General features: G+C 41.8%; 1 protein-coding gene across 2 annotated transcripts in view; it reads left to right on the top strand.

Annotated features, from left to right (window-relative positions):
• The window catches only part of ACOX3 (acyl-CoA oxidase 3, pristanoyl), a 409344-nt gene that overhangs the window by 15800 nt on the left and 371296 nt on the right, over nt 1-22248 (top strand). For both annotated transcript variants that reach the window (XM_085642483.1, XM_085642482.1), the window contains one exon: nt 19564-19749. In XM_085642483.1, coding sequence (XP_085498609.1) covers nt 19588-19749 — 162 coding nt within the window. In that variant the 5' untranslated portion in view covers nt 19564-19587. The remainder of the gene's footprint in view (nt 1-19563; nt 19750-22248) is intronic.

Below are 22248 nucleotides of genomic sequence, written 5' to 3'. Positions count from 1 at the left end.
CCCCATGAAATCATCATGGGCAGAGGGATGCGGCATGTGTTCATACCAGTCAACAAGCTGTTACCTATAACTGATGACATGGTGTTGGATTATTGTAAAATCCTGGCTGACGCAGTTCATTCTGTGTTTCATCAGGTTGGAGCGGATGCCACCACCCTTGAAAAGAAGCAAGCCCATGATCTGAGCCCAGGGGACTGGCTGAGAATAAAAGTACACAGAAGAAGAAACTGTTTGGTTCCAAATTGGCGAAAACCACGACAAGTTATCTTGACCACAACAACAGCTGTGAAATGTGCTGGACTGAAAAACTGGATTCATGCAAGTCACACATTGAGAATTCCAAATCCAGTGAATAGCACAGAAAATGAGTATTTTGCCGAATCAGAATCTAGTACTGACGAAGAGACAAAAACAAAAGAAAATCCTGAAAGGGGGGAATCAGAGCCTAATCTAACTTTCGTCCCCAGAAGTATTTCCCTGAGAAGAAGGTTACAGATTTCTGATACCAGCTCAGACTCCGAGACTGAACAAGGAACTCAATGTTCTAGAAAAAGACTAGGAAAAGACAAAGAAAAAGACAGTGAAGAGACAATTAAAGAAATTACTGAAAGAGAAGTTCCGGATGAAAGATTGAGAGAAATTCCACCTGAAATAACTCATTTAGATGGACAGGTGCCAGATACAGAGAGAGAGAGGGAAAGATTTCTGCGGAAGACCCCCGAGGAGGTGTAGGGAATTCCAACATCCAGTTAGAAGTAGGGACAAGTAGTCAGCAGGAAGATTGCGTGCCGGAGATTCGAGGAGGGATAGATGTAGGGAAAACAAAAGAAGTGGGGGAAAAAGAAGCTGATGAAAGTAAAAAGCAAGTTGAAACAGAGTCAGAGGAAAGTGAAGACGAGGTACCTGAAGGTCGATTTCTAAGAAAGAGAGCTTGGAGAACTGAAAAGAATGATAAAGGAAGTAAATTGAAAAGCGCAGCAAAAGACGACATTTGGCCGAATAAAATAAAAAGATTGAGATATCGACTGACACGAGTAAATTCACTAAGGGCTGAACAGGTGAATGAAGTGACGAGTCAGGAGAAATCAAAAGACGAAGAAATAGTTGTAATTAAAGAAAACAAAAGAACGAGGAAACCTAACCAGAAGTATAAGTCGCCAGAATGGACGTATGTGGCCATGCCTGAAGTAAAAGAAGAGGCGGATAGCCAAGGAAATCCAGAGGTGATTGTACCGAAAGTGGTTGAGGAGGATGAAGAATCGGAAATCCTGAGAGTTATCTTGTCCGATATTGGAGAAGAAGCGGATGTTCAGGACATTCTGTATTCAAATCACGAAGGAAAAGTGAAAGATGATGAGATGCCAAACTGAATGAGACAAGTGTCAAGAATTCCTGTCATGCGAGGGGAGGAAAACGGTAACCAGCGAAAACGGACTACATCTCCCAGGATGCTTAGCGGTTGAGAGGTTATGTAAACAGGAGAGCTGTTACATAACTCAAGGAAAACACGCCCTTATGTAAACAGGAGAGCTGTTACATAACTCAAGGAAAACACGCCCTTATGTAAACAGGAGAGCTGTTACATAACTCAAGGAAAACACGCCCTATAAAGGGAGGAACCGGGAGGTACAACGCTGTCGGATATTGTGTTTACACCGACGTACCTGCTTAGTGAAGAGCAGTGTTCCGGAGTGGTGCTCCAGTAAGGCAAGAACGGAGGTAGGTCGAGTCGTTACTCCCTGGGCCGTGTCTTGCCCCATCGTCACCTGTGAAGGACCCGGAAGCTCTACCGGATAACCATTGAGCTTCGCTTTTTGACTCGGCTGAGTCAAAGCGCAGTGGCGCTTTTGCTGGTTGGAGTCGTAACTCCCAGCCCGACCAGAGATACAGGGACTGCCAGCTGTAACGCACACCAGGAGGTGTTTGCCGCGTTACAGACTCGGAAGTCCACGGGATCGATCGAGCGGCTGCTCTCGGTTCAGTCTTCTTTGCTTGTGATTGGGGTATCGGTGACGCATCACCAGGAGGTGACTCCGCGTCCCGGTGCAGTCTGAGGAAGAGGTTGAGCGGCTGCTCCCTTCAGGTAGAGACCCCGGCTGGGTGTTTCCCTGCCTCCTCGATTCTCCCCAACACTCTTCGTGCCCCTCACAGCCTACCGATTGGCATTGTCGGCCATTTCATTTCTGCCCTCTGTTGGCATACGCCGGGATCGGCGTATATGCAGAGGACGGTTAGGACCATCCGTGCTGTGGGCTGGTAACGTACTTAGCCTGGAGGATTCCAGTGACTATAACCTTTGTTTATTCCTTGTATTATTTTTGCCTTCATTAAAATAACTAAACCTTCACAAGTGGTTGCGTTCTCATTATCGTGTCTGTTAAACGATCCTGAGACGTTCAGGGCGTTACAACAAGAAAGCTTCTAATGGAAAGACAATAAAATACGGGAAAAGACAAAAACTGGTAGAACTAAGTAGGTGCTTAGAGCCTTGGGTTAGACAAACTACTTGTGAAGTAGAAGAGGCTAAGTCAAAAGACACTGTCTATTTTAACAAAAATGGCAAACACAGATAGAAGAATAGGTAGATGTATATTTCTGAAAAGATGGTGTAAAATGTGTTGTTGATTATTGATGCTTCTGTGGAGTATACTTGCTCTCCTGATCTCATTTAAGGGTACTATAGATACAATAGAAGGACATTGTGAAAACAAAACTAATATAGAAAAGATTCAAAAGGTAGTTCCGACTAGAATAGATAAAAGCTATTTACATAAAGACAGGTCTATAACTGATTTTTCTAATAATGCGTTTTCGAAATTATTGTATGAATATGTGAAGACAATGGACGTAAGGGACTGCTACGTTTGTATGCAGTTACCTGCATCTGTATCAGAGGGAGTGACATATCACCACCTTAGAAGTTAGAGTATTATTTTTCAGACGTAGATAAGATATTTTCACAAGTACCATCAATTAATAAGCTAAACAAGGTAAAACCAGCAAAAGTATTAGGTGAATTTTTCTTAGAGACTAAAGAACTAACATTAGAATATAGATTTAAAAACAATTTGACTTGCAGTTTAAAGAAAGAAGAAAATAAATTTTTGGATATGGTTGAAGAAAGGAGATTGAAAATGCAGAGGAAGGTATCTGAAGGAAAGGTGGAGAAGACAGTCTGGGATGTAGAAATGGAAAAACACTTGAAAGGAGAAACTAGTCCAACTATGGCTTTAGATTGGCCTCAGAAAGGGAAATTGTGTATTAGAAGGAATCAGACTGCATATGATAATTACTTTGTAGGTAATAGTGAGTGCCATGATACATACCGAATCATGGGTGGATGGGGATTTAAAGGTGGAAAAATCCAGTTTTTCCTGGGTTATACTTTATTTGCGGGAACAAGGCATATTATCGTTTGCCAGACCATTGGTATGGCACATGTTATGTAGGCCTGGTTTTCCCGAAGATTTTTCATATGGAAAGAGGAGAAAATGGTGTACATAATTTAGGTAGCTATTTAGCACGTAGAAAGAGAGAGTCGTGGTCAGAAATTGTGGGTGATATCTTTGGAGCATTGTTACCAGCAGTGGGAATATCTCTGAATGCAAACAAAATTAGAAGGCTTTCAACAGTAGTGGACCACTTGTCAACAAGCACCACTGGAGGATTTTTATTGGTAAACACTGAAATGGTTGCCATTCGTGCCATGGTAATGCAAAATCGACTTGCCCTTGATATATTATTGACAAAGGAGGGTGGAGTCTGTGGAATGATGAAAGTTCAACATTGTTGTACTTACATTCCAGACGAAAGTAAAGATTTGAAAATTTATATTAAGAATATAACTGAACTGCATGACGAAATTGCACCACTGGAGGTTGAAGGTGTTTGGGAAAAGATTGGAAAGAAAATATCTGCTATTAAGAATTTCTTAGTCAACCTAGGTAATACCTTTTTTAGGTAAAATCTTGTTTCCATTAACGTGTGATTTTCATAGTATTAATAATAAGATTAGGGTGTATCTGTCGTAAAAAGAATACAAATCAGAAAAAGTTAAAAAGAGAAAATTTAAGGAGAAAGGATAAGAAACAAGAGAGGGAATTTGAAGAAATAGAATTAGAAGAAGTCAAGGAGAATATGTATAAGACAGCAAAAAGAGACTGGGGAAACTGAGTTATGAATAAAAGCAAGAACTCACATCTATTGTATAAAAAGAAATACAAAATTTTAATGGTGTGGTGATATAATCACCAAAGGGGGAATTGATGGAGCGGGTCGTACAACATTTTGTATACCCTCCCTATTCTGCATGTTCATACTAATTAGAATAATCTATTAATTTTAATACTATTAATGTGTTTGTGTGAAATTTAATCAACATTACCAATGTATGAAACATACGTGGGATTTGCATTTTGCATGGCTAAAATAATTTGTAATTAACCTATGTACGCATACTAATATTCGAAAAATAGAATATCGCATGATATATGTTGCTTCCGTGACGTTATCGTATGTTGCACCAGATGACATCACTGGGTGAATATGAACGCTTTAAATGTCGCCATATGCTAGATAATTACAAGCACATAGGGGTATTAGTGAGGGCTCAACATTTTATTTGTTATTTCTATGTTTTAATTACTTTTTGTGTTTGTTTTGCTTAAGCTATCCTTTGGGCCTAAAAGCAAGATGGCCGCCTGACACACACATGATGCGACGGCTACCATTCCACGAGGTTTCAGACCAAGTGCGCATGCGCCAAGCACCCATACCAGTAGCCTCAGCCTGACCCCAAACACGATGAGCCTTAGCAAGGTCACGACGGGACGCCTGCCAAATGTTCAAACAAAGGACTTGTGCAAGAAACCGGATGGATCATGCCTGACAATATCACATCATGAACAGTGCGAAACGACACCGGACGATTCCAACCGACCAATGGGATTAGCCCAAATTCTCAATATTGTAACTTTTAGTCCTTATTTTCATTATATAAACGATATTAGAATAGAGAGAAAAAAGCTTGCTGTTCCGATTCTACATTTGTTGACTGAGACGACGGTGACGCTACGTGACGGCTGTGTTCCTGAATCTTTGACAGACTGAATTCCTGCCCAATTTCTTGATGAACTACGAACTATTGAAAATTCTATGGGCACTGATCGATACTTGCACGTCTCTGGTCCTTGACCTGATCTTTGGGACTGTAGCGTGCTGACGACTAAATTTGATGACTTAGAGGACAACTGATAGCCAGAATAGGTAAATATGGTGTTCTGTGATTTGCGTAAGGATTAATAAATTTACTAGAAATTCTTGCATTTTTAGATAAACAAATTATTGATTAACAAGAAAATGTGTTTTGTCGTTTATTGAAGGGGAGTAGATCAGGATATTTGAGTATGCTGGACTAAATCATCAACACTCAATCCAACTAAATTGATCCGTCGATTTACGTGGGAGGAGTATCTTAATGATGTGCAGTAATAAAGGTATTATTGTATAGAAGCGTAAATAAGTTTTCTCTCTATAGGTTATAAGGTATTCCTTTCATGTCAGCACTTGGAAATAGTTATTCTTCCCGTAAGTACAGGCCAGTGAGAAGCAAAGTGTGAATGTTGGTGTTATGGGCCCCACCAATGATTGTACAAGTGAATGTGTTAATGTGATATTTGGTCTGTGACGAAGGGAGGATATATTAGGTACGTGGTTTTGTCTTGATTCCCGATACCCAGGTTTCCATGCTGCATCACGTACGCAAATTACACATGGGAAATTGCTATTTGCATGGCAAAATAACTTAAATAACTAAAATACGTACGCATATTAATAGTATATGTGGTAGTTAGATATCGCATGATTTATATTGCTTACGTGATGTTTGCATTCTAGGTTGGATCCAAAAGGTAAATATTATTGCTTTAAATGTCGCTATACGCTAGGAAAATACTAATACATAAAGGGATTAGTGAGGGTATAACATTAGAAGCATCATTTCATTGTATTCATTATTCTTTTGTGTTTGTTTCGCTTAAGTTAGCAATTGGGCCTACCATGAAATGGCGGCGGAAACCGAGTTCAGAAGTGGCCACCGTCTCGTGAGCGCGATCTCTACTGCGCAGACTCGGATGGCTCCGTGAAGCTCCACATAACCTATTCCACACTGTCCCCGGTCAAGGATAGGATCTTGGTGGACTGCCAAGCCCGGACTGTAAAAAACTGGTTTAAATGAACAATTGGATCATACAAGTAAAAACCAAAATGTTGTAACATAAGGACTACGTCATCTCCGGAAACGAATCAGCAAAATCCATGTGAAACCTGACGGATAAATATCGAACTTTTTCAATTAGCCAATCACAGATTTTCTCCGCCCAAAATTGTTTCATGTTATCCCGAATTTTTATTATAAATAGAGTAGTAGAATAGGGAGAGGTTGGCATTCGGCGGTTTCTATGACTGCATACCCTCTTTGACCCCACAGGCGAAGACTTCTGGTCCTTTGGCGATCTTTGGGACTGTGACGTGCTGAGCAAAGAACTTTTGGACCTTAAGCTTTGGCGTGCTTATTTGGACAATTTAACGGCTAATTTGGTTATGCTGAGCTAAATGAATTAGAGAAATCCAGATAGCCAGAATACGTAAATATAATGTCCTGTGATTTAAATAAATTGATCTAGAAAATTCAAAAACTTTTGATGAAACAAATTCTAATATTATTTGCAATGAAATTTTAGATAAACAAAAATTGATTAACAGAAATTATGAGTTTGTGGTCTTTCGTTAAAGAGAATAAAGGATTCTGAGTCTTAAAATGTGTTTTAGCTGGTACTAAATCACCATCAACCAATCCAACTAATTGGTCCGTCGTCCAAGTGGGTGGAGTGCCTTGATGTTTTGGGATTAGGAATCTATAGGTGGTGAATGTTAATGTATATTCTGTAAAATAACTTTTCTTTCCCTATAGGTTATAAGGTATTCCCCCACATGTCCAGCGCATCATCCCTCCTCCTGTGTGCAGACCTGTGAGAGAACGTGTGAGTGTTGGTGTTATGGGCCCCACCAATGAATGTGTGTGTGAATGAGTTAGTATGACGACGGGTCTGTGACGCAGGGAGGATAGTTGTAAACATTTTCTCTCTCTCTCTTTTTCCTGTTCCGTGCTGGATCATAGGCATATAAGAAGACTGCTAATATTCCCCCTACGGTTAGTGTTTAATTATTGAATAGCGCTGAGAACGAGGGTATGTTCATCAGGGGTTTCAAATGCAAATGAAAAGACATGGGAGGAGGTTGCTGTTTGGGAGAGGCCTGTTCGGGTACTGTTTTTAGCAGGTAGACACGCAGTTGGAGGGAAAACGTGGATTGTGGGGTTAGTAAAAATAAGGTATCAAACAGCAGATGTACTGCTTAATAATTTGCTAGCACTGAGGTCTGACTACATATTTTAACAATTATGTTTTTCTTATAACCTGTAGTGAATCCCCTGACGAAGGGCAACGAAATAGCCCGAAATGCATTGGGAACATGATCTACTAGCACTGAGGATGTTTTAAATGTATATGTCGTGCTCCAGAAAAAGGCTTGGAATTGTATATCTGCAGCATTAGAAACGTTTTTGAATACATGTAACATCTCCTATGTGACAGGATAAACATGGATTAAGCAACATGAAACCATGGAATAATCTACATCCGATCAATTTACAATAAAACGTAATGAAAGTGAAAAATTCATGATACCTTTGTTTATTAAAGGATCAACGCTGTGCGTCCGATAAAGGAGTGGGACGCCACTCCAGCCATGTAATGTGTTTTCAAATGAGTGGTTGTTAGGCAGACCACAATAAATTTCGGGCTGCACGCAAAAAGATGAAACTTTGAAGAAACATTTGAAAGAAACTGGTGTGCATTTCGTCATTTCTTTGAAGTGGGTACAGTGGCCATGTCAACATGGCAGTTAACTAACTGCACACAGGCACTGCAGTGGCAGGCCTGAGACATCATTTTAGGGCTACTCATGTGGGTGGCACAATCAGTGCTGCAAGCCCACTAGTAGCATTTGAGTTACCAGCCCTGGCACATTCAGTGCACTTTACTAGTCACCTACTGGTAAAACAAATATGGCAATCATAGATAACCAATCACAATAACAATTTACACAGAGAGCATATGCACTTTAGCACTGATCAGCAGTGGTAAAGTGCCCAGAGTCCTATAGCCAACAACCACAGGCAGGAAAAACAAAGGAGGAAGAAGCAAAAAGTTTGGGGATAACCCTGCAAAAAAGGCCATTTCCAAAAGAAGTCATCTATAATTTTGAACAGAGCAAGCAGATTTAGAGGGCCTCAACGGCCAGGGTCTACAGTTGGGGAGATAAGAACAGAAAGCTACTCTATTGGCTAGCGTCCTGACCATTATTGAGCAGAGTCATACCAGAGATAGTTGACGGTGAGAGACGCTCCCACTTTGCCTCCATGGAGATTGCTCAAACCTTTGCAGATTATTATGCTCAGCCTTATAGGCAAAAATGTTGTCTTATGGAGCCGCCTTTTTCTTTATCACATAAGAGAGAACCTTCAAATATGCAAGTTCACTATTTCTGCTGTACAAAAAAATTACTTTTATTGTCTAGACTAAATGTTTGCTTCATATATAATAAGAATAGAGCCCATATATATATATAGAGTAAACATGATTCCTGGCTCGCCTCTTAGTTCATTAAACGCATTGCCATCTGGACAGGATCAGTAATAATTACAAGTTCATGTTTAAAAACTCACTTTTCATAAATATATTACCTCAGCATGATGTGGTAGTGCATTGTCATTTACAGATAGCATTTTTTCCATTGAAATGTCCACAAAACATTCCCACCAACATGTAGTTTTACCGATAATAGCACATAAACAATTTTTTGTAATTGTGTTTCAGCAAAAATATTTAAAATGTGAACATCTCCAAGTAACGTGTTCTAATTTGTGTTGATCCTTACAAAAATGGGTCTTGGATAACTAGTGAAATATATTTTAAATGTTTGAACAGTTCACTTAGCTATTTCAGTTTTGTGTTAGAAAAAAGCCTGACATTTTATGGCCTTTCATTTAACATGCTTTGCACAGTTCAATTGTCACCCAGTTTCCTTTACAAAGTCCTCTAACTTAAGTCACAGAAAGAAAAATAAATGTAATAAGATAAGCTGACTTTTGACCTCCTTCTCTGAAAGCCAGCAATTGTGACAAGATACCAAGATTCAATGGCATTTTTTGGCTCTTTCACTTTCTGAGCAATAAAGATGCCTTTAAATCTTGTTATCTTGTCACATTTTCTCTGCTTTTAGAGACAGAGTTCAAGTTTGTCTTCCCTGAAGTGAGAGGATTTTCAACTTGCCAGAAAGGGCAATAGCTCTTCCTGAATAAATCTTGCTCAACAATGCTGGTGGATTTTTCCAGCCCTGCAATATTCTGAATTAATGCAGAAGTTAGGATCTTTTCAAGAAGTTGATGGAGTTCTAGGTGTTCTGTGAGTTGGGTATTGATGGCTTTCTCAATAAATGTAGCTGGGAAAGGCAGGGGCGAATGGGTCTGTAGCTACTGAGGATGTTGGGGCCCAATGTTGGTTTCTTCAATAGGGCATTGACTTCTGAGTTTTTTCAGAAAGACAGGAAGTTTGTGGTGGTTATGAAGGTGTTGATGATAGCAGTGAGCATGTGGGAGATGATGGTTCTTCCAAGGATGTATATGATGGTGAAACATGGGTCTGAGGGGGCTCCTGAATGGATGGTATTCATCAGAGCAGTGGTTTCTTTGTTCGAGAGGGCCTTTCAATTGCTTAGCACCTTTTTGACGATCAGGGTGGTGTCCGTCTGATCAGGGTAGTTCGTATCGGTATGCTGTGGGTTGAATGTGTTGTAGATCTTGAAGACGTTTGAGAATTGTTGCAGAGTACTTGGATTGGGATGATGTATTTGTTGGCAGCTGCAGGATTGCAGAACTCTTTTACGATGATGAAAAGTTCTTTGTCGTTGTTGGAGCTGGCTTCAAGTCTGAGAGTTAGGGCCTTTTTCTTTGCATCTCATGGTTGCTGGTGGTAGAGCTTGAGGGCGGCTTTGTATTTGGATCTTGCAGTGGTGTTTTTGTTGAGTCTCCCTTTTCTTCCAGGTTGTTTGCTGTGGCGCTTGGACATCCATAGTTCATTTGTGTACCATTGGGTCGTTTATTGTTTTTGTAGGTCTTGTTTCCGAAGGTGGGGTTGGCACAGTCGGTGAGTAATTTTTTGTAAAGCATGGTGTCAACTTCGATGTTACCGCTGTGGTTGGGTGGGCATTCCTGTAAGATATTGGTCCAGTTTTCTTTGGATATTTTGCCCTAGTGCATTGATGTTTTTTTGTTTTTTTCTGGTGGAGTGGTTTGGTGTGCGGGGATCTTGAAATGTATTGTGTAGTGGTGGGACCATGTGAGCGCGGTCATGTGGGTGGTAGGGATCCTGTTGTTAAAGCAGAAAATAGGGTTGAGGATGTGGATTGCTATGTGGGTTGAGCTGCGTGCGTCAGATGTTGCTGAGGCTGTCAGGGAGGGCTGTGGAGTTAGGGTCTCTAGTATCTTTCAGGTGGAAATTTAGGTCCCTGAGGAAGATGTAGTTTGGTTGACCTAATGGAGAGGGGAGCGATGAAGTCTGTAATGTAGTTGCAGAATTCCACTCGGGGAATGGTAGGCGAGGGTTCCCTTGTGGGTGGCATTGTTTTCTGTCTGTATTTCGAAGTGGAGGTGTTCCATGAGGTTGCTGTATGAGTCGGTGGAGGAGGTGAAGTCAATTGTGTTTTTGTAGATGATCGCAAGTTCTCCATCTGGTTTGGAGGCTTGGTACATGTGTATGATTTTGCAGGTGAGCTGGATGGCTGCAGTTGCAGTTTGAGTCTGGATTGAGGCATGTTTCGTCAGGAAGAGAAGGTCGGGTGTGTTGCTATTGTCGAGGTTCCAGATTTCATTGGAGTATTTCAAGAGTAATCAGACTTTAAGGAGCATGGCGGAAGGTAGGTTCAGGGTGATCGTGGTGGCTGTGTCAGTTTTTTGGAGGTGGTGGTGTCGGCATCTTAGGTGTTGCAGGTGAAATTGCAATGGGTGGAGGAGAAAGGTCCTTCCGTGGTGCTAGGGAATGTGTGGTAGTCTGAGGTGTTGTGATGAAATTGCAAAGGTACAGGAGAAAGGTCCTACTGTTGTGCTAGGAAGCTTACGACAAAACGTTTGGGGATGGCACTGCAGAGAGGGCCAAGTCCAACACTGCACAATAGTGGAGGGTGGGATATCGTACCATGCATTGGTGGTCCTAGAACTGATAGTAGACCATGTTAGCCTCACTGCCAAACTCTGGCGCATAAATATGTAGAACTACAATCTCCCAGAAGACAAAAAGAAACTTGCTGATCATTTACATCAATACTTAAACATTAAAGACCCTTCAGTTGCCTCATCACAGGTTCTCTAGGTAGACAGGAAACAGTCATCAGAGGTGAATTGATGAGGTACTCTCATTTAAGTAAAGGGCCTCATGGGACAAAATAGCATCCCTAGAACATGACTTTACACTTTAAAGTAAGCAGTACCTGAATAAACCCACCCCCAGCTTTCGAAACAGTAAAATTTGATCTGGATGTGTACTTTACCACACATGTGGAATATGCCCTACTTCGCTTGCAGTTGAGACATTATCAACAAGGGTGAAAAGCAGGCCAATATCTGGCAGTGCAACACCAGCAACAAGAGGCGCACATAGCCATACCAGCAATTAGGGACCGAGGAGATGAACTGATCACACACCCGAAGGCCACAGCTGAGACCTTTTCCCAATTCCTGGTTAATTTACATAGTGCAGAATCAGCTACCAACCTGACGCCTGCGAATGTGCTCATGGCACATGTTTGATTACTTACACTGTCGGATGAGAGTAGGCAGCTATTAAAGGGTGAGATCACTGAAGAGCAGATTGCGGCTGCTATTCAGCCAAGTTCTTTAATAAAGCACCGGGAATGGACAGCTTCCATGTTGAGTTTTATTAATTAAATTAATCTGTACTTGTACCACTGCTTTACTGAGTCTTTAAGGAGGCGGAAGCTACAGGTTGAATCAGTGCTCTATTTAACAATGTGTGGTTACCGTCCAATATCTTTATTAAATACGGACATGAAAATGTTGGCCAAAGTTCCTGCCACCTGATTAAAGAAAGTTCTCCCGTGCCTTATACATGAATCTCTGGTCAGTTTTGTCCCCGATCGCTCTTCTGGGAATCACTTCCGATTCTTATAGAATGTCCTTTAGAAAGTGAAAGATGGCATGAAAGACAAGATATTGCTGTCTTTAGACACAGAAAAGGCATTTGATAGGGTAGAATGCGGATACCTCTTCAGAACATTGAGAAAAGTAGACATTGGTGCAGCATTTCTTGACAAGGGGCACTGGCTCTACTCTGTCCTACTACACAGGTTGACTTTGGTCCTAAAATGCTGGGGTAACATATTCTCCAACTAAAGATATTGCCTGCTAAGCACAAAGCTATTAATTATAGTATCCTTAGTAACTGTTACCTAATGCCTTTGCCCATGCTTCCGCTAACGCATAGTTACAATTTGGTGCGTGATGTCTGAATAATGTGTATAAGACATAGGGTAAGGGAGACTTGCCAAGAATTTCAAGCAAGTCAATTTTATCTGTGTCTATTGCTGCAAGAGAGAGATAACAGTAAACCTAAAGATATTTAAAAAAAACACCTCTACAAAGTTGATATTCAGTAAGCAAATCTTCAGAAGATAGGCAGCCCCTCATTATAATAGAAGCATCAGGGTTTGATATAATTTGCAAACTATATTAATAAAATTATTGCCATAATGCACTTACTTTATGACTTGCAATAAGAACGACCAGGCCTCCCTATTAAATGGCTTTTTTGCATCTAAAAGTATCGTACCGGCCTGTTCAGACAACCTATTAGCTGCATCAAATATGCAAATAGCTGTATTAATGTGTGAAGTGGTGTTCCAATTAAGGATAAAACCATATTGTTTCTCCGATAACAACCATTTAATTACTGTAGCCAACCACAGAGCCAAAGACTTGGAGTAGAGCCAAGGACTTGTATTAGATGTTGGTATCTGCATTGATCAAAGAGATAGGCCGGTATGATCCCCTCTATCGCTGGCTTAGCTTTCTTCAAAAGAACTGTAATCATTTTATATTCCCAGGACATAGGAACAGAATTTCCATCATATATACATTTGACCACATCCATTAGCAATGGAATGATTGCCTCCATGAAGGTTTTATAAAACTTAGCGGGTTGTACAAATCCACCAGTGGTTGAATAGCAAGTCTGCCTTGCTCCGGAGTAATATGAGAGTCTAACTGGGCAACCTTATCACATGTCACTCTCATTAATCGTTCAGTCTCCAATAACTAAAAGCTACTGTTAACCCTCAATATATAATATTACTAAACTGCTGAAAAGCTTCTAAAATAGCATCCAACTCCTCCAACACCATCCCTTGATCATTCTCAGTCTTACTTATATTCATCTCTGACTGACCTTCTTTGATCTTAAAAGTTAATATTCATCCAACAGTTTAACTGTACTCAGACATAGAAGTATGATGTTGCAGGTATTGCAGTGTATTTTTCTGTCTCCATGCCCTAAATAATAGTGTCTTAACGTGCAATATTTGTAGATTAATAGTATAGACCTCAGGTAAATTATTCTGCACTTCAATATTATGTTTACTAACTAACTTGACCATCTCTTGGTCCGATCTAGCCTTTGCCTCTATAACCTTCTTCTGTTGCATAATCGTATAGCTAGTAATCGCTCTCTGTAATATGGCCTTAAAAGCGTCCCACACTATCCCAGGACTAGAAGTATGTAGATTTGAACTCTACAAATTCTGAAATCCTATCCTTCATGAAGGTCCTGAATTCATCTTCAAGCAACACACGTCTGGGAAACATCCATCAGCTTACTCTCTTGACCTCAAAATTATAGAGAACTACAGGGGGGGTGATCTGTGTAGATGCTAATTTGTCGTAGTATACTACATTGATTAATAGCATTGTCTGAAATGAAAAAAATAATCAAAACGAGAGTACTGCACATGTGGGTGGGAGTAAAATGTAAAACAGTCAATGTGTTCTCTATGGTTAAACACCTAGACGTCACATACTCCCAAGATCCTAACTACATTTATTAACCAAGGTCCTGACCGTGGGAAGCCTGTTGCACCTAGAAGGGTTAATATGATCATGAAATCTATCTAATAGGCAATGGATATCACTGCACAATATATATGACTTCGGCCAACTAGCCAATAGCAAGGCAAACTAATTAAATCAAAAAGGGTCATCATTGTTAGTACCACACCCCGAACACACCGCAAATTTACAATTAGCAACCTCTAAGTAATAGACCAGGGACTATTTTTATCCAGAGGTTATTCCAAATCCTATACCTTGTGAGCTTTTCCTAAGGACAACTATAGTGAACCTTCCTCCCCGACTTGTGGCTTGAGATGAACATATAACTACTGTCCGACCCAACTGCTGAAGCCAAGCACTGTTTGCATATGACAGGTGTGTCTATGGTAGACAGATAACATTACTTGAAAATGTGTCCCATCAGATCGGATCTCTGCTAATGCTTACTACATGCATTTAAACCATTGACATTCGAGCTAAGAATCTAAAGTAATGCCATCCCAAATATTGTGACCCAAATATGTGACTGAAAGTGATCTTATCGGAACCTGTTACCAGTGTGAACTAATTCTAATTATTTAAACTTTCACTTTTGCCCCTTTCCACCCTTTCCAGACCCTTCCACCTGCTTTGCCTCTCAACCCTCCACCCTAACCCTCCCAGTATTTCTCCTGTCCCCCCCCCTCGCCCCCCCCCCCCGGTCCCGTGGGCCTTGCCTGCCATCTGAGCGTGAGGTGAGTCCTCCATCCCTCCCCTCCACTGATGCATCCAGTTACACCCAGGCACAAGTGCTTTGTTTAAGCACCCATCAAGCTCCTTAAATGACTACTGCCTGTCCCAGTCATCATCCTTCATTCTTCTTGCAAGCAAAAGTTATTGCTTCATTTGCCATATGCATCATCATATACTACCCTTCCACAAAATCTTCAAACTAGCCAGTTGATTATTTTGTGCCTGTTCCCCCAGTCACCTGATTTCAGGAACTAATGCATGCATAATGCACTGTGCAGTCTCAAATGGCATATCCTGAAAAATGGAAAATGTGAACCCAGTTGTAGCTTTAGAATAACTAGTTTTGTGTCATTGTAAGAATCTTTGCTCTTATCAGTGAGTTCATCTGAAAAGCTGGCTCAAACAGTGCACGGTATAGAGTTATTTTGATTCGTCTGGAATGGCACTCGATGCACTTTTATAATTTTCATATTTTATTGTGTTTCATTGTGTACGACCACTTTATTGGTTGATGCATTCAGAATGTCTGTAAGAGAAGACTTTGATTCTGTTTCTTCAATATCCCTACATCCTTCAAATTGCAGTGTTGTAACCTACTGTCAAGCTCTTCATTCTTTGTCTGAAGCTTGCCGATTGCCAGTGTAGTGTCATTAAATCTTAAGTTGCATACTGCTGTATTTTGCTTGCTTACTCCTCTAATTGCACCAGACAGTTGTAAGACAATGCTATTTTTTCATTGGCTGCTTCCAGTTTGGGCCTTATGTACATTCGTCACCATTGTCTTCTGATTATGTTTAGTATCCATAGTAGCTTTCAGTATCAATAGCAATAGGTGTTTCTGTCCCTTAGAAGACTGCGGTTGATCAACATGTCTGCAAAATCTTCCTACTCATCTGTTATGTGTACTGCTGTGCCTGCTTCCTCGTAACTTTCTGCCCCACTTCTGCCTAAGAGTGCAGCAGGTTCAGAAGTTGTTGATGCAGTCAACTGTGAGATGGGCTCCAGAATACCTAATGTAGCAGTTTCTTAACCATTCACCCCTGCTTATTGACTGCTTAACATTGTCTCTTCTTCTCCCAAGTCTAGTGCCTTAGAAACTTACTACAAAATCCCTCAACAGGCCCTCGTTTTGAGATGTGCATAGTTATTAGGGTGAGTGGCGATCAAATTCGCAACGATTGGGCCTCGAGAGCTGTCAATGCGTGGCTGTAAAACTCCAGCCAAGCTAGCCAGATCCTGGTGCTGGCCAGTCTCCGATTAAGCCCCCCTTTACCTTGTAAGTAAAGACCTGCAGACCCTACTGAAGAAGAGTATTTAGCTGCCACCGACAGCCCTTCCACTAAGCTGTTTTGCACACCTGAGAGCGCAGGGGGCCGCTCACTGATGGTCAGTCTCATCAATGGTACGCCGCAGATCCCTACCCTGCTTAGGGCCTTTTGACCCGGTTTTATTAGTCCTGAACAGCTGGATGCAACATTGTAGTGTGCTGAGTGTCAGCCACTTCTATAAGCTTGGCTTTTTTAACTTGTCCCATTTCCTCTTGCGGTTGGGCATTGGTCTTGGAATTGATACCTTCAGTCGTAGCTCAGTTAATCATTTAAGTTCTTTTTAGTGCCCAGCCAAGAGTCCAGCTCTCTTTTAAATTAATGTCTGTCCACAACCATCATACTATTCTTATACAGACTAGCGACAGAAGACGGGATTTTCTACCACTGGCAGTTTTAGCAGCAACATTGCTTCCAGGGTGGGTTATCCGGAGGATGTTTTAGCTCGTCTTTTTCTTGTCAGCAAAGCTGTACTTGCAATCTCTAGCGCTTGATTTTAAGGGCACACATAGCCCATGGAAACCAGTTCCGGTGTAGGGTGTACAGATTCAATAGTGCTCACAGCGTCAGATCTGCTTTCAGGGCCGGCACTAGGTATGGGCAGTGTGGGCTGCTGCCCAGGCCCCCACCTTCCCTTATCCACATGGGGCCCGCATCAGTTGGTCACAGACCACAGCACGCTTCTCAAATGCATTTCTGCCCACGCTGTGTGCTCCTCTTGTGCCCCCCCATCCATGCACTAATTAGCAGCCAGATGTGGTTCTGCCTCGCATTTCAAAGGGCAAGATAGATTGTCTGGGGGCGACGATTAACACCTGCACAGAAGATTCGGGTGGGGTGGAGGAGACAGCAGCTACACTGTCTGCTGCTCATGAGGGTACCTAATTTGTTGCCTTGGTCACAATCGTTGCCACGCCTAAGGAAGGGACCCCCTACCCTGGACCTCTCACCACTACACAATTGCTGCGATGCCCAAGAGTGGGCCCCCTTCCCTGGGTATTGCAGGGGTATACCACTGCTGTGTTACCAAGGAGAGGGGGACTTCAACCCTGGGCCTCGCAGTTATGGTATTGTGCTGCAAGGCCCAGGAGAGATGTGAATTCCCCTGGGCCCCTTAGTACTAGACCAGGGCTGCCACAGGCTGAGAGTGAGGGCATCTCCTTCCGGTCTTGCAAGGCTACAGAATGTCTGAGAGGCCTAGGAATGTTTTCAATCTGCCTATGTGTGCCATTTCCATGTGCTCATGTGACATTTTATTTAGAGAAAAATCATTTGCATTCTGGGATATGTAGTATTGTTTGCCTTTTGTTTGCCAATTAAAGAATGGCTTCCCAGCCTTGGGATGTAAGTGACGTTGGCTAACAGGGCAGTTTTACCAGTGAGCATATATATATGATCTTGAAGTTTAATGATTTACCAATTAGATTAAATAATTTAATGTATTTCTACTGAATATAGTTTTAAAATCTTCCAACTTATTTTATCAGTGCAATTATTTATATTTCTGTTGATATTGCATCAGTAAAGTTATTTCATGCAAAATCACTTCAACAACGCCATATGATTAATAGTCCATTTTCTAGTATCAATGTGATATCACGCCATATGCAAATTAGGAGGGCCTCTCACATTCCCTTTCTGCACAGGGCCCCAAAAATCCTAGGACCGGCCCCGCTTGTAATAACCCTTTTCCTCCAAAAGCAGTCCAGCTGTCTGAGTTGGCCGGCTGACCCCTCTCTAGGCTCGCCCGTTTATACATGCAAAACACAATAGGATCCTTCCTCCTTTGTCCCTGCCACAGTACCTGCTTTGTAACAGATTGATCAAGACGGGTTAGCAGCAAAACAGTAATTATTTGCAAGCCTTCCAGTCTTTAAAATGTCTTTAATCAGCGTTACAACATAACAAATAGCCGTCTCCTCACCTTCTTGCGGCAGTGGGAAAAAAGTTTAGAAACTGTTACAAGTTAATTCTTGCAAAGGAGAGCGGAATTAAGTTTAATCTCCTGTGAGAGAGGCCCTCTGTGTTTCAAAAGAGCTCTGCTATTTGCGTTCACCCTCTGTAACGCTGTTTTTACTTTTGAGGCGTTACATGGGAATGGCGTCTTTCCCAGCAGCTTCCCAGTAACTTCCTCCAGCGCCCTCCACTCCCCCCAGTGAAGACTGTTGCAGGTTTCAGGGCAATCAAGCGTGTGTCGTAGCTAGGCCTGGGCGGTAAATTCCGTTCCGCTCACGGAATTTGTGGAATTTGGGTAATTTCGCGTTCCGCAGAGAATTCAAAATTGCCAAAAATTGGGCGATCCGCAACTTTGTGGAATTTTTTGCTTGTTCGTGCTTTCAAAATGCGTGTTCGCGAGATATTTTTCCCCGAGCACGCAAACAGCGTTCGCGAACAGGAAAAAAGCATCACGGGCAGAACAAGCAATACCGCGTGTTCGCGGAACTCTGCGTGCTCGCGGAGATTTTTACCATTTTGCGGAGTTTTGCGTAGAGCCACAACGCAAATTCCGCCCACCCCTAGTCGTAGCCGTGGCGAGCCTAAGATTATCTTTGCCACAATTCAGTGCTTAGGCTAACACACACCTTCTTAAATTTGGAAGAAACTCAACAATGCCTGCATGATCAGACTGTGTTTAACAATCCACCCTCCTTAAGGGGATGTGCGTGAGTGGACTCTTGCAGCGGAGGCCCATATGATGTCCAGTAGGAGGGATGAGAAATCAGAAGATCTTGGGACATGGAGTGAACTCAGTAGAGATTTCCTAACTCTTGAGGCAACTGTGAGTGATCAACATGCATCAGATGCGAGCGACAGTGTGACTGACACTGAGGGGAGTTGATGCCCTTGATGTGACTATTCCTAAGCTCCTAGATATATGGCAACTGGTACTTGAATATGTCAAAATATATTGTTTCTTTACTCGTATCTTGTATTCGGATCCCATCAGACCGCATGCTCGTAACTGTATACCCACTGTGACTTTATAGCAAAATCAAAGGTTTAAAAAAAATCCCCCCTCCGTCACATACTGCAGCATCCAGTCTGAGCAGGCTCTTCTACTGGAGCCTCTGGATGCCCAAACAGGTGTTGAAGCATAGCACATCCTCTCGCAGAGCATCTCTGTCACCATCTTGCCCAGGCGACCCCACACTGTCTTAAGTTATGTTTTCTGTGATGCAGGTGTTGTTATGATAGCCCTCATATATCTGTAGCTAGGAATCTGTTTGCTCCCTTATTTCTTCACATTTGTTTTGTGTTTTTTCTTTGTAGCTGGCAGAAGACGTTTGTCTCAAAATGAATCCTTCACCTTTGAGCAGTAGAAAAGATGCAAACTCCCACCAAGACTTGCTGCCGGATTTCCCAAAGGGCCCACTGACTGTATACAGAGAAAAAGCGTCCTTCAACTGGAGAGAGTTGGCATTGTTTCTTGATGGGGAAGATATCATTCAATTCAGGGTACGAACACATAAAATAAGTATGAAAGTAGTGGATATGTTTTTCATTCATTGTGTTTGTGTTTTAATGGTCCTACACCTTTCCCTGTTATTGTATGTTATCTGCTCTAAAATGAGCGCGTTAGGCCGGTGACATTTGTACATGCAAGAAGTGTGGTATTATGGCTTCTGTTGTACTGATTTAGGCGCACAAACACCTGCTTGCTCCCGAATTGGGATTTCCACATGTCTACAAATGAGTTCATATGTGTTCTTGGATATAAGGACCTATATGTCCAGCTGAGATAACCTAGGGCTCAAATTAGATACCTACAACTGCATTTGTTTCGGAGATACAACTGGAACCAACAAGATGTTTCAGCATGGTAGTTTATAAAATGTCCAAGTGCTCATACAACAGTGACTAGATCCATTCAGAACCATTTGCAAACGGTCATCGGGAATTTCTACCAAAGGAAAATGCCAATGTGGTTTTTGAATCCATGACTCTGACTCTGAAATCATACTTTATTATTTTTGGGTTAAGCGTGCAGACAATATCCAGAGAATATTATGTTCTGTTCTGTTCACTCTAAGGCCAGAGTAACTGCGATAAGATAGCAAGTTTGAGTCAAGTTGTACAACACTTACATAAGCCTGTTGTGCCTCTAAACATAAAAAACCTCACAGTTACATTTAAAAGAAGGTAAGAACTTACCACCACTTATTTAGTGGCAAGAGATTCCCCATGGAGTGTACACAGTGGTTTACAGATATCCTTCAATAAATATATACTTTTTTAAAGACTCAATGAAAGAAAGAGGAGTTTTTTTGCAGCAGATCACCTGTGCAATGAGGAAAATGTAAGGAGGTGGAGTTGGAGAACCAGAAAGATACAACCGTTGGCAAAGCCAGTAGGTCAGGCTTGCATGTTTAGTAATGAGGCAGACAGTTTGCTTTGCTAATACTTGTTAGCAGCAACTCATTCCCATCCTGCCAGCAGCCTGGCAGTAGAATGGAAGGAGCATCCTGGCACACTGAATGTCAGCAACCCTCCACTGGCGTAGTCAGCCTGATCCTTATGATGCACTCCTGAATTCTTGCAAGACTGCAACTTTTGTTGTTGATTCTGCAAGACGTTGTCAATCTTGAGGTCAGGCTGTCTCGATCTGAAATGGGACAGGCCAATGGGGCAGCTCTCCTAAGATCAGGTTCATACTTGAGCGCTGACAAAACCATCCAAAAAAACACGGCTATGGTGTGCATTAAAAAAATAGTTGGCGTATGTTAAAAAACGCACTTGTGAGATACATTATTGATGTCACAAACGTGTGATGTTAGAGTGGACCTTTGAGTTGTAAAATAGCTCCTCAATCATTCCAACGGAAGCGCTTGCAAAGGAAGGATACAGCCAGCCAGCTAGCCGATATCATAACCGTGAGGCTAAAATATGCCTCTGTGCGGAGCCATCGTGATCCTCAATGCGTCAAGCCAATGGCTAAAGTCAGGCAAGCCTCTAGTGTGACTGGGGCTGACCCAAGCTCAATCAATAAGTCTGGCATTGGCTTCACCAGACATAAAAAGGTAAAAGGAAAGGATAAAGAGATCAATGACTGGAGATTTAAGGGGAGGGAATAAAAATCGAAATTTAAACTGAGGCATGGAGCGGGTGCTTAATAGTAGTGGGTGGGGAGTGAGACCGGAGAGAACAGCAATAAGGTTGAAACCAGAAGGTGTAAAACTACTGGTTTGCAGGGTCTCTGCTGGCAAACTACAAAAGCCCAGAAGGAGGTGATAAGGAAGAGGCAGATCAGAATGTGGAAGAGGACAATGGATGGGGGATGGAGTGAGGTGTGGTTATGAATTTTACAGGGAAGGGGAATCCCTGCATGCATTGATGGAGAGTATGGAGGCGTAGTTCAGAGGAGGGCTGATGGGATTGTCATCATCAAAATGGAACTTTGGGTTGGAATGGTCTTGCGAAAAACCAGCCTTGAGAAATTCATTTAATCAGGAAAAGCATTCGAGAAGGCAGAGTGAGAATTATGGTAATAAGCTAATGTTCCAGCATTAGGTGGCTTTGAGGTGCATTTTGAGCAAGGTATATTGATTATTGTCTAGGCCAGAGAAATTCGTTGTGTTTGTTAAGAATCTGAGTTCTAAAAATGCCTGCATACAAATATGATGTTATATCAATTTTCATTGTATGTCAGGACCTATTTGCAAACCTATTGGCTTTGCCAGTGCTTGTTTTCATATGTTATATAGGGCGGACCTAGCTCAAATAAGTGGTGGGGAGCTGAATCATAAGGTATTAATATAGCGCTTCCTACCCTTGACGAGGCGCTGAAGTGGCACACACAGAATAATTATTAGGACATCATTCAACAGCACACGGATGGTTTTAAAATATTTACAGTTCAGGGTACAGGAAGATAAAGTGATTTGCTTTGAACAATTTTCTGGGCAAGGGACGGAGCAGGGTTTAAGAGCCAGGTATTTGGAACCAGTCACTTGAATG

This window comes from Triturus cristatus, chromosome 2_2 (assembly GCF_964204655.1).
Source record: "Triturus cristatus chromosome 2_2, aTriCri1.1, whole genome shotgun sequence".
NCBI lineage: Eukaryota > Metazoa > Chordata > Amphibia > Caudata > Salamandridae > Triturus > Triturus cristatus.
Note: the sequence above shows the minus strand (reverse complement) of the source record. Positions and strands in the feature narration are given on the sequence as shown.